The sequence below is a fragment of the Haplochromis burtoni genome, unplaced genomic scaffold (assembly GCF_018398535.1).
Source record: "Haplochromis burtoni strain Fernald_Lab_line unplaced genomic scaffold, NCSU_Asbu1 Contig_77, whole genome shotgun sequence".
Classification (NCBI taxonomy): Eukaryota; Metazoa; Chordata; class Actinopteri; order Cichliformes; family Cichlidae; genus Haplochromis; species Haplochromis burtoni.
In genome coordinates, this window is record NW_024582438.1 from 399542 (window position 1) to 414274 (window position 14733).

The 14733-nt window shown below is 39.7% G+C and overlaps 2 protein-coding genes across 4 annotated transcripts in view; both read right to left on the reverse strand.

Moving 5' to 3' along the window:
* Positions 1–3620, reverse strand: part of myo5c (myosin VC) — a 13027-nt gene extending 9407 nt beyond the window's left edge. The window contains exons 1-10 of the mRNA XM_042221931.1: positions 3507–3620; positions 3072–3182; positions 2791–2962; positions 2238–2382; positions 1306–1462; positions 1045–1188; positions 874–955; positions 615–722; positions 429–535; positions 76–341 (exon numbers count right to left, since the gene is read on the reverse strand). Of these exons, the coding sequence (XP_042077865.1) occupies positions 76–341; positions 429–535; positions 615–722; positions 874–955; positions 1045–1188; positions 1306–1462; positions 2238–2382; positions 2791–2962; positions 3072–3182; positions 3507–3533 (1319 nt within the window). The 5' untranslated portion in view covers positions 3534–3620. The remainder of the gene's footprint in view (positions 1–75; positions 342–428; positions 536–614; positions 723–873; positions 956–1044; positions 1189–1305; positions 1463–2237; positions 2383–2790; positions 2963–3071; positions 3183–3506) is intronic.
* A 937-nt stretch (positions 3621–4557) lies between these two features.
* The window catches only part of LOC102309491 (unconventional myosin-Va), a 20020-nt gene continuing 9844 nt past the window's right edge, over positions 4558–14733 (reverse strand). For all 3 annotated transcript variants that reach the window (XM_014341140.2, XM_005945578.3, XM_042221933.1), the window contains 25 exons: positions 13898–13995; positions 13699–13785; positions 13498–13606; positions 13195–13406; positions 12947–13103; positions 11764–12003; positions 11382–11630; positions 10987–11080; positions 10751–10893; positions 10429–10542; positions 10005–10139; positions 9816–9872; positions 9401–9628; positions 8975–9042; positions 8812–8886; positions 8533–8731; positions 8279–8372; positions 8039–8182; positions 7807–7961; positions 7637–7726; positions 7388–7538; positions 7020–7302; positions 5920–6094; positions 5747–5827; positions 4558–5650 (listed from right to left, as the gene is read on the reverse strand). In XM_014341140.2, the coding sequence (XP_014196626.1) occupies positions 5498–5650; positions 5747–5827; positions 5920–6094; positions 7020–7302; positions 7388–7538; positions 7637–7726; positions 7807–7961; positions 8039–8182; positions 8279–8372; positions 8533–8731; positions 8812–8886; positions 8975–9042; positions 9401–9628; positions 9816–9872; positions 10005–10139; positions 10429–10542; positions 10751–10893; positions 10987–11080; positions 11382–11630; positions 11764–12003; positions 12947–13103; positions 13195–13406; positions 13498–13606; positions 13699–13785; positions 13898–13995 (3591 nt within the window). In that variant the 3' untranslated portion in view covers positions 4558–5497. The remainder of the gene's footprint in view (positions 5651–5746; positions 5828–5919; positions 6095–7019; positions 7303–7387; positions 7539–7636; positions 7727–7806; positions 7962–8038; positions 8183–8278; positions 8373–8532; positions 8732–8811; positions 8887–8974; positions 9043–9400; positions 9629–9815; positions 9873–10004; positions 10140–10428; positions 10543–10750; positions 10894–10986; positions 11081–11381; positions 11631–11763; positions 12004–12946; positions 13104–13194; positions 13407–13497; positions 13607–13698; positions 13786–13897; positions 13996–14733) is intronic.

Below are 14733 nucleotides of genomic sequence, written 5' to 3' on the forward strand. Positions count from 1 at the left end.
TTTAAAAATGGCAGCAAAAGAAAGCTGCACACATATTGAAAAGAAAAAAAGAAAAAAGAGTTGCGCTTGCATTACCCATAAATGTCCAGAACACCAATGAAAGCATGTTGCTTTCCTGGCACCTGTAGTGCTGTGTTTATCCTGTTTATAATGCAGTCAAACAGATGGGCATAGATATGCTTAGCTAGAGCGTCTCTGGCATTTACTGCCCGATCTTTGGGGACCGGCTTCACAACCGTTTCGGCTACCAGAACGATCCTCCGATGGCACAGCCAGCGTACGAGCCCCTCTGCGCTCACCCCCAGCAGCTCGCAGAAGACAGCCAGGTGTGGATCACTGGGCTGAAAGATATACAAATCAAGCTTTGTACATAACCTGGTGAATGATTCAAGATCGGTCGCACACACAAGTTATGAACAGCTACTCACGGGAACTAATGATTTGTCATCGCCTATGTTTTTAATCTCCACATTACCCAAATGCAGAATGGCTGCCAGAACTTTAAACACATCTGACTGAAAGTCCTCCTTCAATCCTGGAGAAAAGACGTTAAAGCTAAGATAAAACTTTAAAATCATAAAGGGAGGTTTCAGTCATGTTGAGGCAACCTTTACCCAGAAGTGAGAAGGTCTGTCGAGTCTCTTCCAAGTCCTTCTTGTCATTCACACCTTCAATGGTTATGTCACCACCCATGCAGGTGTAGTTGAACTTGTCTGCACTCTCTGCAGATGAAAGATTATATTACTGATGCTGCTTATAATAAACTACTGCACGACTTAGTTGTGTTTTCTGAGTGAGTTAGTTTAAATAGTAATAAAACAGCAGCAGTTAAGTGTCACAGATCCACAATAAACCCTCAGTGCAAATACTTACGTAGTCTCAGGTTCTTAAACGCTGGTGAGTCTGCACAGGAACAAATCTGGTAAAATATGTGGTAATTACGCTCATTTTCTGCCTGAAACAAAAACAGAATTTAAGATTAGTATTATGGATTAAACACAGTAACGAAACTTGAAAGAATCCTGATCTTACAATCATGCATACCTGAAAGACCACTCTGGATTTCTCTAACAGGTAGGTCCTCATGTTTGCTCCGATGATCCGGTACTTCCTGTCAAAGCTGATCTCTGTGTATTTCCCAAAACGGCTGCTGTTGTCGTTCCTAGTGGTCTTTGCATTTCCTATTGCCTTAAGAGGTAATGAATTATAAGAACTATTTATAAGATTTTTTTGTGTATGAATAAATATGTGAACATTTTTGCCTGTTTAGTTCAACAGCTGTTTTGTGTAGTCTCGAGATCGTACCTCTGTTATTGGATTGGATGCCAGGACTTTGTCTTCAACTCGTGTCTTATTTGCAGATTTGCTCACAACAGCAAAGTACCTCATAGCGTATCGAGCAGACACCGTTTTACCAGCTCCAGATTCACCGCTGACTATGATAGACTGGTTCTTGTGGTTTCTGAGAAAGAAAAGGGGGATATAAACAAAGTACGCACCACTGTGTCTTGAAGCACTACTTGGGACTTACTTGGGCAGTTATTGACTAGATTTCATTTTAATGATCACCAGGACATAAACGCATGCACGCATAGCACACAACCATACAGTTGTGGTCAGGTGATGTCATGGCAATTTGGGGCCTTTAATTATTTCTTTGGACTTTTCTTTTTCCAGGATGGAATGATTATGTTTAATGAGTTTAAAAAACAAACAAAAAAACCCCAACAATAATTAGGCGCATTTTGAAGTGAGTTTGGGTTTTCTCTAACCCCCACAGGGTCAAATAGATATACATACACTCACTCAAATCTAATAAGTGGGGCTGAAGGCTGTACATTGTTTATTATCTTAACAAGGCCAAGGTCTGTTAACTTCTCATTAGTGATCATGATTGCCTACAACTGTCAGTTTCCCTTTTCCAGCATAAAAAGGATTTGCCTGACAGCACTTATTGGACTGACTAATACTCAGAACAGTGGGAGATTCCAATGAACTCAGTGATCTGCAGATTCCAAGAGCATCAGTTCAAACAACTGTACATAAGTACAAGTTATTTAGATGTTTTAACACTTTCTTGGTGCTGACCAAGAAAGTTTGCCCCATGCATATGTTAGTAGAGTCCTTTTAAATCTGCAGACTCATGCTCACTGCCTCCAATCTGCATACAGTCATCAGTTCTCGCTGATGTAAAACTACTATAAAACTTAAATGAGGCAATCTCAACTTTTATTTACCTTGCCATCTGTTTGTAAGCCTCCTCTGCCACTGCAAATATATGAGGGTCCATGTCTCCCATGTTCTGTCCTGAGTAGGCATGAATGATTGCATCTCCATAGATAGGAAGCTGCTTATAGGGATTTAGAGCCACCAATATAATACCTGAAATGAGGGAACAACACAGACTGAGCAAGAAACTTAACCTGCTAACACCTCAGTACTCAGTTACACAAATGGGTGACAAATTAACAAAAACAAAAAAACACAACAACAGCATAAAGTGTTTTAGTAAGGTGTTGGCTCACTATGTTGGCCAAAAATCTCTGATGACTCTTAAAGCCATAATATGTGAGTCATTATTTGTATACTTATCATGTTATTCAGTGATTCATCGTGACTGCATCAGCTGCATCAGTATCCTGTTTGTGATCACTTGGAGCAACATCGTATGAATTTACAGTAAAAATGCATTACAGAGCCACAGGACCACCTCATTGTAAGGGTCAAGTGTGAGAGGTTTTCCTTTAATTTATCACCCATTTGTCAGTTTAAGGCTTCTTGCAGCTGTACCACAGTAGGTATAGATGATTCTGGACTCCACAAATCGCACTTTGAGATTGTGCAGGACTGCAGGTTCATGCAAGTAACTCAGAGCTGTCAGGTCATTCTCCCCCACCAAGATGTCTGGGTTTCGGAGAGGAGGGAGTTGTGGTTTAGACGGGTCAACAGTGTAGCAGTACTCCTGTCCAGTGATAGGTGATGTAGGAGAATCAGGTCAGCTGGTGCTTCTCACCATTATGTAATACAGTCATATATTGAGGGTATTATTAGTCACTTTCCATTTTACTTACAGAGCCATCCTCTAGAAGCAATTCAAGAACTTTATCTCCTGAATGGAAATCTTTTACAATCTCTGCCGATTTCCACACATGTTCTTCATCTGATATCCACACTCTGTTGTACTAAAATGATTAAAAAAGTGACAAATAATTATTTCAGTTATTAATGCCATGGCTTACTGTACAAGTGACTAAAACCAATACATGCAAGAGAAAATCCACCCAATAGGAACCAATACTCCATCATATATGCTACCTCATAATATTATACTATAAAAAGATGTAGCTAAGTGTTTCGCCTTTAAATTCCTGTGGATCTGTTTGCTTTACAACCTTTCAGAGCGCTGACAAAGTTTCCATATGCGTCTGTAAACTTGCAACCTCTAGACTGTATGGAAACATGATCTTACGTGTATTTTAAAAGATTAGGCTTGTTTTCCCTCTTACCTTGGTGTACAGTTCCAGCACAGCCATGTTTGTGCATTATTTTAGTAACTTTTTTTGTCCGTGTGTTTATCACTTGCTGTTTCACCGCTTTCCAGGTTACCAACACATTTCCTCCCCGCCCCTCACAAATATTCCGGAATAACCTGTCAAGTTAGATTACAAACTCCCGATGATCTTTTTCAAAATAAGAGTCACCCTAAGGCGTTTTTTGAAATACACTTTCTGCATCATTACAGACGTTACGTCCTCTATTTGTGTTAATTTATTCGTCTGCACTGTGTTGTATCATTCAAAGCAATTAAATTGTACTTATTATAAATTTACTTTTTTATTGTTGGTAGCCTGTTACTTTCCATTTTGAAAGAATCAAAAGATTAAAAGGGTGAAAAGCAATTCTGCTGTACAGATCAATTTTTACATTTTACTTGAAGCTCTTTCCCTGGACACCTAGATGCTGTAAACTATTAAAACTTCTCTAAATCCTCTCTGGTTAAGTTGATCCAAAATAGATTCAAATCCATGTATAATTTTGTTTACTGTCTGTTGTCTCAATACCACTGCATTCAGTCTGTAACAAATATATAAAAGCATTGAAATAGAACAATTAAACATTGACAATATTTTCATAGATTGTTTGAATTATATTGATATTTAATTCTAAGAGATCTCAGTTATTGTCAACACAGTTTTTGTCGCTACTTAGAAGTAAATTATCAATAAACCATCTGAAAAGTCTCATGTAGTCATAGCTTTAACTGATCACGTGTGAAGGCCGGGGACTGCAGCGGTTGAAAAAGCTTTTGCATTCATTCTGAAAAACCGATCAGTCATCTTCCGGGTTTGTCTCCTCATTTTCTCGGTGCCTTGTCGCTCACCTGCTCCGGACTTTGGATGACTCCGCCCTCCCGTCTTGTGACAGCGGCTTGCCAGAGTGGGTGTGCTCGTTTTTGTTCAAGGATTCTCACTCCTAAAGAAACAGGATGCTGACGTCGGCCACCTCACCATATATGAGCAGATGTAAGCACACAAACACTTAACTTCTTTAAAAACCAAATCATTTAAGTCAATCCGACCCAAGACTCACAAAAGAGTGAACCAGAAAGGCAAGGAAGCACATTAACACATCCCCAGTGGGCAGCAGGTTAATCATTCATAAATTTTTAGGTCATTTCATCTGTTAAACTTTTGCAAATTCACAGCACTTGTGAACAGGAGACAGCATGCTATTTAGCTGCACAGCAATGTGCAGCTACAAAGGCAATGTTGGGCCAGCACATTTAATTAAATTTTACTCCCAGTTTCTTTAATGGAGGATGTCTACAGTTAGACACAGCTGTATACCTTATTACAAAGAGAAGTGGATGCATTACAGTGTCAAGAGAAATATTAACCATAACTAAAATACTCTTGATTGTTCTGAAAATTCAACAGAACACCAAGCTTGACATACCTCACAAGGTAGTTAAACACTGTGCAGCATTTTAACATCATCATGTTACTGATCAGCCAGCCTTTAATGTGACCGACAACATCAGTTAAATACATATACATATATGTACTTGAACTCTCTCTTCCTTCCCCTTGCCATGATGTGCATAAATAGAATAACATTACATCAGCAGTTATAAAAATATAAAGAAATACTGAGTGCTCCCAAATTTCTGACTAAATTTAAAAATATGAACTCCACTTTTATGAATTCATGTAATCATAAATACCATATAAACAAGTGAACCTGTGAAACTTAGTTTGGTAGAAGAAAAATCCGACCCATGAACGCAAGAATGAACCAGTGTGTTTACAATACAGTCAGCAACACAAGATTTGCAACCATTAAGAGACCTATATTTTATATTCACTGTTCCAAGAGCATTTATGCTTCATACTAAAAGCAAACAGATAACATGTACACGGCCTCTCCTTGGTTTCTGGAGTCCAATAAAAGCCAACTGTGAAGATATTTTTATATGCAAGTATCAGAAGTTACAGGTCTAGATGCGAGTAAGGAAGCCCAGATTGAGGCTACTCGGGATCTGGACGGTGTCCAGAGCAACAGAGGAAGGTGTGAACGGGAGGGTGACGGTGAAGATTTTCTTGGCATCCATCATCAAAGTGGATGACTCAGCTCTGTCTTTCAAAAGGTTCTAAAATGCAAAGCAAACAAACAAAGCCAGATAAAGAAAAGTTACAAACATATTAAACATTAACATAATAGTAAAAGAGGACAAAGCTTTACTCACTTTAATCGTTGTGATGAATGAAGGTGACACTCTCTCTTCAAACTCAATCACCGGTGTGTACAAGGTCAATACTTTGACAATCTGTCAACAATAAACAACAAAAAACAAAAAGGCAATCAGAGCACGAGCAGGATAAACTGATTAACAAAGCTGAGTCTTAACTGATGATCAACCTGCGCTGTGGTGAGGCCAGTGCACATGTTGCAGATGGCTTGGGCATCTGCTTCAGTCTTTTTCTTGATCTGTAGAAGCTGTGCAGCCTGTATGAGAGGCTCCAGAGTTTCTTTTGCACCACAGTCTGTCAGCTCTCTCTCAGCCAGCCACTCCTCCAGCTGCCATACATTGTACCTGAACCCAGAGAAACAATACAGATTAAGCTCCATACTGCCCAGGTAAGTTCTTCCATCATTCTTCTATCCAACCACAGAAATTAAAACAAATATAAAAAAACAGATATGTATTATATTACCTGAAAACTCTGCCACCTTTATGGTTTTGGCAGTGCTATTTGTTAACCTCATATTCAAGGGTAAAGGTCAATTAATATAGTCTTAGGTTAGGATCAGTTGATGCCCTCTTCATGTTTTCTCTCTGGTGAATGCCCAACTCAAATCAAAAAGTTGTCTCAAATGGTATTACCTTACATTTTGCTCTTTGAAATAAAGCCCCTAGATTTCTCTCCCGTCGTTCTCCCAGCTAGATCTCATTCAGTGTGTCATCAGTGACCTTGACATTAGTTTGGGTGAACCTGGCTCCCCTCAGACCCCATCTTAACCATCTCTCCTGAGTTACCATAGTGCATTTGAACTTGTTAAACCATATGAACTGTTTTCCAAATGTGTTTGCTTAAGAAATGGTGAAATGTGTTTAAAAACCTCCTTTGTATTATATCTGGAATATTTATATTTCATGTAATGATGCAGCTATAAAATAATAGCATCTTCTTTACCTGGACAGCCAGGTAAATTATATGCAGTACGTGATCAGTCTGTGTCAAAAGGGGGAAACTTCAGATTAAAATCAAGGTCTAAACATATAAGGCTAATGTAACATAACTCAGTAAGATGGGACTGAGGTCTTGTGTTTGAAATTCATACCTGTAATTCAAATACGACAAGCAGCCGTTTATTTTATGTCTTGACTTTTGAATGCTGATTGATGATAAAGCAGAAATCTTGCCTGATATAAATAATAGACTATCATTTTTATTTTTTATCTTCGCTCTCTTTACCATCTTTTTTGTTTTTCATGCCCAGTGTGTGTTTGGCTGTACCTGATCTGCAGGCCTTTACCCCAGGAGCACATGTCCTTCCGCAGCAGCAGGTGGTTGAGTGTGACCGCACAGATGATGTAAAACTGCTGCTTGACCACCTGTTTAATGAGGTCTGAGTCCATCCCATGCTGACTCATGGTGGTGTGGAAGAGGCCAAGACGCTGCAGGAGGACCTCCATTGTAACAGCCCCCTCTTGTGAGAAACTGGTGCTCCTCTTCCTCAGGCCTGTTGGTTTGGACCCTAAAACACCCTGGATTGTCTCGTTCTCCAGCATGCTCGAAACTACACATAAGACACAAATTGTAGATGACAGACTTAATAACATATGTTGTTACTTGTTAAGTATCATTAGATTACGTCTCCTCACCTATGAGGTGCTGCAGGATGTCCTCCATACATTTGATGAGTTGACGGTAAATCTGAATGGCCAGATCGCCAAAGACCTGCTGGTACTCTGATAGTTCAAAATTGATCAAGCAGTGCTCATTCTGCTTAGCCGTGTTGTGCACCATAAACACCTGAAGTCCACAAAAGTCGTACAGATATGTAGGATTAATTAAGTTCTGTGTACAGCTACATAAATAACACTGGTATACTGGCAAACTTTCAAGCTTACCTCATCACCACTGTACTGCTTCAGACAGTGCATTAACTGGCAGGTGTTAGCCAGCCAGAAAGACACCACATCAAAGTCATTTCCTCTCCTCTGCAGAAAGATTATAAAAATTAAATCAAACTAAAAGCGTCACTTACTTTAATAATGCAGATTTAAGTTATATGCTGCACCTTGATGACCCCTTTGATGCTGCTGATGGTTGAATTTAGCAGAGTGCTAACTCTCTGATCGTCATTCACAATGTCTGCATATCGTACGCACATGAAGATGATGTAGGCAGGAAGGCCTGGAGTGAAGCTGACAGCAACGCCGCGAGGCTTCAGATCTTAGCAGATTGAACCATTTCATTACAAAAAACATCAACCACATTTTATTATTTCCTTGAACATATGTTTGTCCCACCTATGACCAGATTCTTAAGCAACCGGCTCTCGTCACCCTGCTTGTACTCCAACATGCCCTGGTACTCCTTCTCCTTGCGGGTGATGTTCACTGCTCTGCCAGGAGGACTCACCACTGAGCGTCTGGTCTCTTGCTCAGTGCTCACTAAACACAGCAATAACATGACCAATGACAGGATTATTGCTAACATGCTCTTAAAAATAAGTGTAACTATGTACAAACTCAGTTCTTTGTGGTTACCTTCAAAATCTTCAACCTTTTTCATGTAAAGCTTAAGTTGTTTTTTCAGCTTTCTAATGGTTTTGTCTTGTTTCTCTTGCTGTTCCAGAAGTTCCTAAAATTACATAAAAATTAAATTATTACATTATTATTTTAAGGCTAATACATGGCAGAGAGGTGTTTGTTACTGAAACTGTGAAACTAAAAGTATTACTAATATTATTATTACTACCACTTTACTTTAAGGCAGAGTGATAGATGTTGGATAAACCCACCAGGTTCTCTCTGGTCAGCCGTGTAATCTCAAGCTTCAAGCTTGCTTCAATTCGGGCATCTTCAGGCAAAAGGAGGCTCTGAGCCAACATCTGCTGCTGCTGCTCCTTTTCATCCTTCAGCTTGTTCATCTCCTCTACCAGCTTCATGTACCTCTCATTGTGAACCCGTTCCTGCTCGTGCATCTGGTACTCCAGAAGCCTGCAGGATGGAGGGACAGCTTTCAATGGCCTTGAACATGAACTTGCTTTAATAAGTCCTGACTATTATTACTTCATTACCTATTTGTCTCTTTCAAGCCTTCATAAGCCAGCCACAGCTCTCCATCTTCATTCAGTGTGTGGATGTCAGTGGATCTGAGCAATTGGAGCATCACAACATGAATTCATTGCATTCAAATTTTTCAGGAACATTAATATTTCAGCAGAAACCAGGAGGTCTTACTTGTGAACGTCTTGATATGAGGGGATTTCACTGAGATCCAATTTCACACCTTCTCCCAGTGCAGAGTCCTGCAGGTCAGATCAATATTATATCCCTCCAATTACTGTTCATTATACATCCATCCATCCATCCATCCATCCATCCATCCATCCGCTTCCGCTTATCCTTTTCAGGGGGCGCTGGAGCCTATCCCAGCTGTCATAGGGCGAGAGGCAGGGTACACCCTGGACAGTTCGCCAGTCTGTCGCAGGGCCAACACACAGGGACAGACAACCATTCGCACTCACATTCACACCTAGTGACAATTTGGATTATCCAATTAACCTATCCCCACATTATACATTTTAATGAAAATACAGTGTTTTTAAATGAATGTATTTCCATTTCTTTTAATGGGAATAACAACAGTATCATTCAATTTTTCACCTTGTGTTTAAGAGCCTCTTGGCGCACCAAATGCGACCGCAGGAGCAGAACCTCCTCTTTCCTCATCTCCAGCTCCTCTGTGGAAGAATTGAGTTGCTCCAGCAGGACTTTGTAGGGCAGAGAACCAGGGGCAGGGGGCACTAAATCAGTGTTCTCATCAGTCAGAGACTTTCGCAGCTCATTTAGATCCTGCTTCAATTTCTTGTTCTCAGACTCCAGTTCTTGTCGCTGCATCGAGACATTTAGAAACAAGAAAGACAAAAAAACAAAAAGAATCAATAAATATATTTTGTTTATAATCATCTTTCAGTATTTCAGTACAAAGAAAGGTTATTATAGACTGTGGTAATATGTTAAAACTATTTGTGGGCACTTTATTTCTGGTATGCTGAAACTGAACCACAGAGCATCACACCTTCAGTGTTTCCAAGTCCAGTTCTGCTCTTCCACTTGTTCTCTGTTCCTCGACCTCCTTTTATTGTGAAAAATATCAATAAATAATAATAATAATAAATAAAATCACCAAAATCCTTTAAGAAAAAAAAAGCAGCTATGTATATTTTGCAATTTTACATTTTTGGAGAGAGAAAAATTGCATTCATACTTTTGCTTTTTCTTGCTGGTCTTCCTCTCGTTTATCCAGCTGCTGCCATAGTGACTGTTTCTCCTGCTCCAGCTCTTTCACTCTCCTCTGAAGCTTCAAGAGGACTGGCAGGTCCACTGCAGTCTGGGTCTCATCCTAACAAAACACAGCAAGCCCTGGTTGATCTCTTTAGAATCTAACTAAGAATGCTGCACTAATAGGATTATAACACAGACAATGCCAGAAAGAAATCTTCCCACAGATGATCTGAGGAAGGAGTATCCAGTGCCTAGAGGAAACCCACATAGATAACATGCGAACTCTACCCAGAACCGTCTTCTGAAGTGCCTCATAAAAACGCGTTACCTGTAAAATTCCTCGTAGTACATCCCACAAAATGCTTCACAGCCACCTCAAAGCTGACAGACAGGCGAGTATTTCATACCTCTGTTTGTACAGAGCTGTCTTCACCCTCAGTAGAGCCTAAGCTCTGACTAAACTCAGATGAGTTACTGCTGTAGTTGGAGTCTGTCCTCTTCAGACTAGATTTGCTTGAAGTCTAGGTGAAAATGAAAAAGACAACATGTCATACAGGGAATAAACATGACAAGCATTCCTATGTTTGCAGCACTTAGTCTTTGTCTAGTACTTATAGCTGGTTTTGGTATGCTCTGTAAGTCATTGTGACCATGTAAAAACTGATCATGGTTTGTAAGTTATGCTTGAAATTCCTAATGTGTGTTTGAATACTAAGTATAGTTCCTCACAGTGTTGAGATCCATCTGTTCCTTCAGGTCTCTGTGCCGCTCCTCCAGATGCAGGTGTTCGCTCAGCAGACTTTGGTATCGAGAACGTTCCTCAGTCAAGTCCTGCTCCAGCTGTTTGGTGTTCTCAGCGTTGGTTTGAATCTCTGGGTCAAAACAGTTTTCTTTATGCATATTTTTTTTCTAAATGTCAGGAATTTTTGATGACAAGTAAAGGCCTGACAGTAACCGTTTAGTACCTGTCAACTGTTGCGCTTGTTCAACGATTTGCTTGTTCAGTTCATCTACGTCATTTTTCAACAAGTTGTTCTTCGTGTTAAGTTCATCTACCACCTGATTGTGAGAGTGGACATAATCATCAGATATTATTTCTGTTCATTCTTTGGAAAATGACACATTTTTAAGGTCCTCTTGCCACCAAATATATGTCATATAACACTCTTTATTCAACATTTACAGTAAGGCAACTTGTTATTCTCTATAGTCTGAGTTGTTATGGAATACAATATTATCTAAATTGCATGTGACATTGTGTCATTAATCTACGATGTCACCTTTTCTTATAATTAACAGGTATGAAAGGAAGTCAGGTCAAGGTTTGAGGCAAATCTCGAAGACTGGAGTAACGGCTTACCTGCTCTGTCTGCTCCTTGTAGACCTTTGTCTGCTCTTCCAGGTCTTCCTTCTCTCTGCGGGTGTTTTCCAGTTCGTGCTGGAGGAAGGAGAGCTGCTCCAGCAGTGAGGGTAGCCTCTCTGCTTTAGCTCTGGTCTCTTGCTCTGATCTACGCAGGTTTTCTATCTCACTGCTCTGTCTCTCTATCTCCATAGTCTGAGCTTTCTCCGTAACACTCAGCTTCTCACTGAGTTCTCTGTTTTCCTTTTGCTGCGGGAGGGGGGGTACAAACACATGCTGTTCATGTGATATGACAACTCCCAATGAACTTTTTTTCTTGTGACAGAGTAATCAAATACGTACCTCGTACAAATCTAGACCTCCATACTCACACAATACCCACCTGCTCATTTATCTTGTGCTGCAACTGCAAAATCTTGTTCTCCATGCCAATATTGAGCTTCTTGAAGTGCTCCACAGAGCGTGCTTCTACTTTCAGCTTCTTTAGTTCCTTCTTTGCCCTCATGCGACGCACACAACTCTGCAGCAGGATAATGGCTGCCAGGATGCGCTTGTAATGCTGTCTGGCCAGCCAGCCTTTCACCCACTTCTGAATGACTATTGCCTTTTTCTCATACATCAACTGTGAAAACAAAGAAGGACAAAAGCAAGTCCATAACGTCATATTTAAAAGTGAAGTAAAAGACTTTCACTTAAAAATAAAATACAGTTACTTGTACATAGTGCTTATCATATATTAAAAAAAATTAAGTCTGTTAGAAGTGCATCTCTGTCTTACACGAATAATCCCAGACCATTTCAGTTTCAAACATCATTAATTACAGATTTTAACTTGAGAATCATATAGAAATAGAGCGAGCAGACATCCTTCTTTATGTGGGTCTGCACTGTGTTTTTCTTTCTCGTAATGAGAGGTTTTCAAAAGTCACTGCTGTAAGGCAGAAGCATTAAAAAAAATAATCTGGCTTTCACTGAATGGAAGTGAGGGCAGGCTTGGGTTTCCGGGGGCTAAAACCCAAGGCGGAAAACAGCACATCATCACAAGGTCACAAGCCGCACTGAATTCAATGAAAAATACCACAATTAAAAGGAAGTTCAGCTACAGCTAAAATCAGGAAGCTTCTAATCACTGTCTGTGTTCTCACAAGAAACTTAAAGCTCAAAACATATACCACTTGATGGCTACAGTGATGATTACCAGCAAAAACAGCTATTAAAATAATCATTTTAAATCTTACCCAGGAAAAAAACAGAAGAATACATAAGAATAAAAAGACATAACGCATAAGAATTAAACTTTAGCTTATTTTTATGCTCACTGCATTGACTTAGTGAAGGGGTTGGGAAGACTGCCTTTAAATATAATGTATTCAGATGCCAAATACGTCTCATTTGTAACAAATCCCACATTATTAGGCAAACATGCTCTTTTTCCCATATTTAGTTTGTCGGTATATGGTCAACTTATATTGTTTATTTTTTTGTTTATTGATTAGCATTCAAATCTCTCAATGAATACAGAAGAAAAAAAAATAGTAAACGTCTAAAGATCAACATGATGTTACCTTATGGTACTGCTTTCTAGCCATGTGAGCCCTCCAGAAGCACTGAACAGTGATAGCTGCAGAACGCTGCTGCTGGTAGAGTTTCCTTTTCGACCACATTCGCACATTGCGCTGAATGATAATAGCTGCTCTGGTTTGCAGCAGAAACTTGGCATAACTGACAGAAAAAAGCATTTCAGAAATACATTTAAAATATCCATAAAGTTTCTAAAATCAAACTTCTGCTCTTGTTTGGCATCCCCACTTACCAGCGTGCCTGGTGACCCCGTACATGTTTCTGAATAGTAATGGCAGACTCCCTCATCCTCAGGTACTTTTTGCGTGCCAGCCAGCAGCGAATAGTCTTCTGGATGGAGACACAAGCCATACGCAATTTGTCCGAGCGCAGCTTCTCCAAGAAAGCCACCTGGCCAGCTCTGAAGAAGATCTTGTTTTTGCCAAACTGGTATTTCCCCTGGTCCTAAAACAAAATTTAAAAAACACAGTCCAATATGTATTACATCACATTAAAGTGAGCCTGTGAAAGCTGATTTTATAAAACACACCCATACCTTTATAAGTTTTTCCAGGAGATTTTTGCAGGCCTGTTTTCTATCAGGAAGCAAGTCCTTTTGCTTCATGAGAACCCGATAGCGGCTAAAAAATTCCTGATAGGTCCACCTGCAATAATCAGATCATAAATTATATCTATAATTTTTAACAGCTTCTCGTGGCTGTTTGCTCTGTATCAGAAGTGCTTTCTGATATGCTACCTTGATGGGAAGCCTGCTGCTGAGATCCGGATAGTTTCGAGGATGCCACATGCTCGAAGCTGTTGTACAGCCCTCACAGGGTCCAATCTTTATTTAAAATAACATAAGCGCACAACCTTTAATCTGTTCTTGTCGAACATAGCTGTATGAAGAAAAAGTGGGAAACAAAAAAAACAACAAAAAACAAAATCTGCCTCACGTGAACGGAGCTTTATGGTCATTTGGTTTGATGCAGCGCACGTAGTGAGGAGTTGTAGCATTCAGTGTTTCCATCAGCAAATGCAGGGACTGTCGAAACTGAATAAAAAGACAAGAATGAATTCTTCCTAAGAGAATAGAAAAATACAATAATTAACATGGTCAGTTACTATAAATTTCCACATTTGTTTTAATTCTCCCCCATCATGCATTTTCTCTACAAGGATCCTAAACCGACTTGAACCTGAACAGCTGATACAATGTCCACAATCATGCATGCTCTCCAGGCTTTGAGAACAGGGACTTCAGAACTATCAAACATCACATTCACAACGCTTCTTTATAATTTAACAGTTATAAAGAAGGGCAAAATAAACCTTAAATATGAGGACTTTAGTGAACATGGAGTACAAATCAACAGTTAAATCAAAGCATATCGGCTTCTCTGTCTGTTCTGCACAAGCTGGTTATTACAGGTTTAACTAAAAATGTGATAAATTCATCTTTACAATGGTTATGTTTACATAATGAGACACTGTACAACTTTACAGAATTCATTAGCACACAGTTACAAGAAAGACCAGCTAAAACCCTGTAATTCTGTCCAATGTCATGGCCGTCTATAGTACGAGAGTTGTATGAGTGGAAATGTCAAAGTTCCTTGGGGTAGTTGCCACTCAACTGGCTGTACATCCAACCTTTATGCTGAGAAGGCCAGAGAAGCCTGGGTTCCACCCCAGACCATATTCTTCATGCCTCCCTCACTTTAACCCTAATTTCCTGTTTGCTCGTTAATGTTCTACCAAAATATAGACTGAAAAAAAAAAAGGGGGGGGG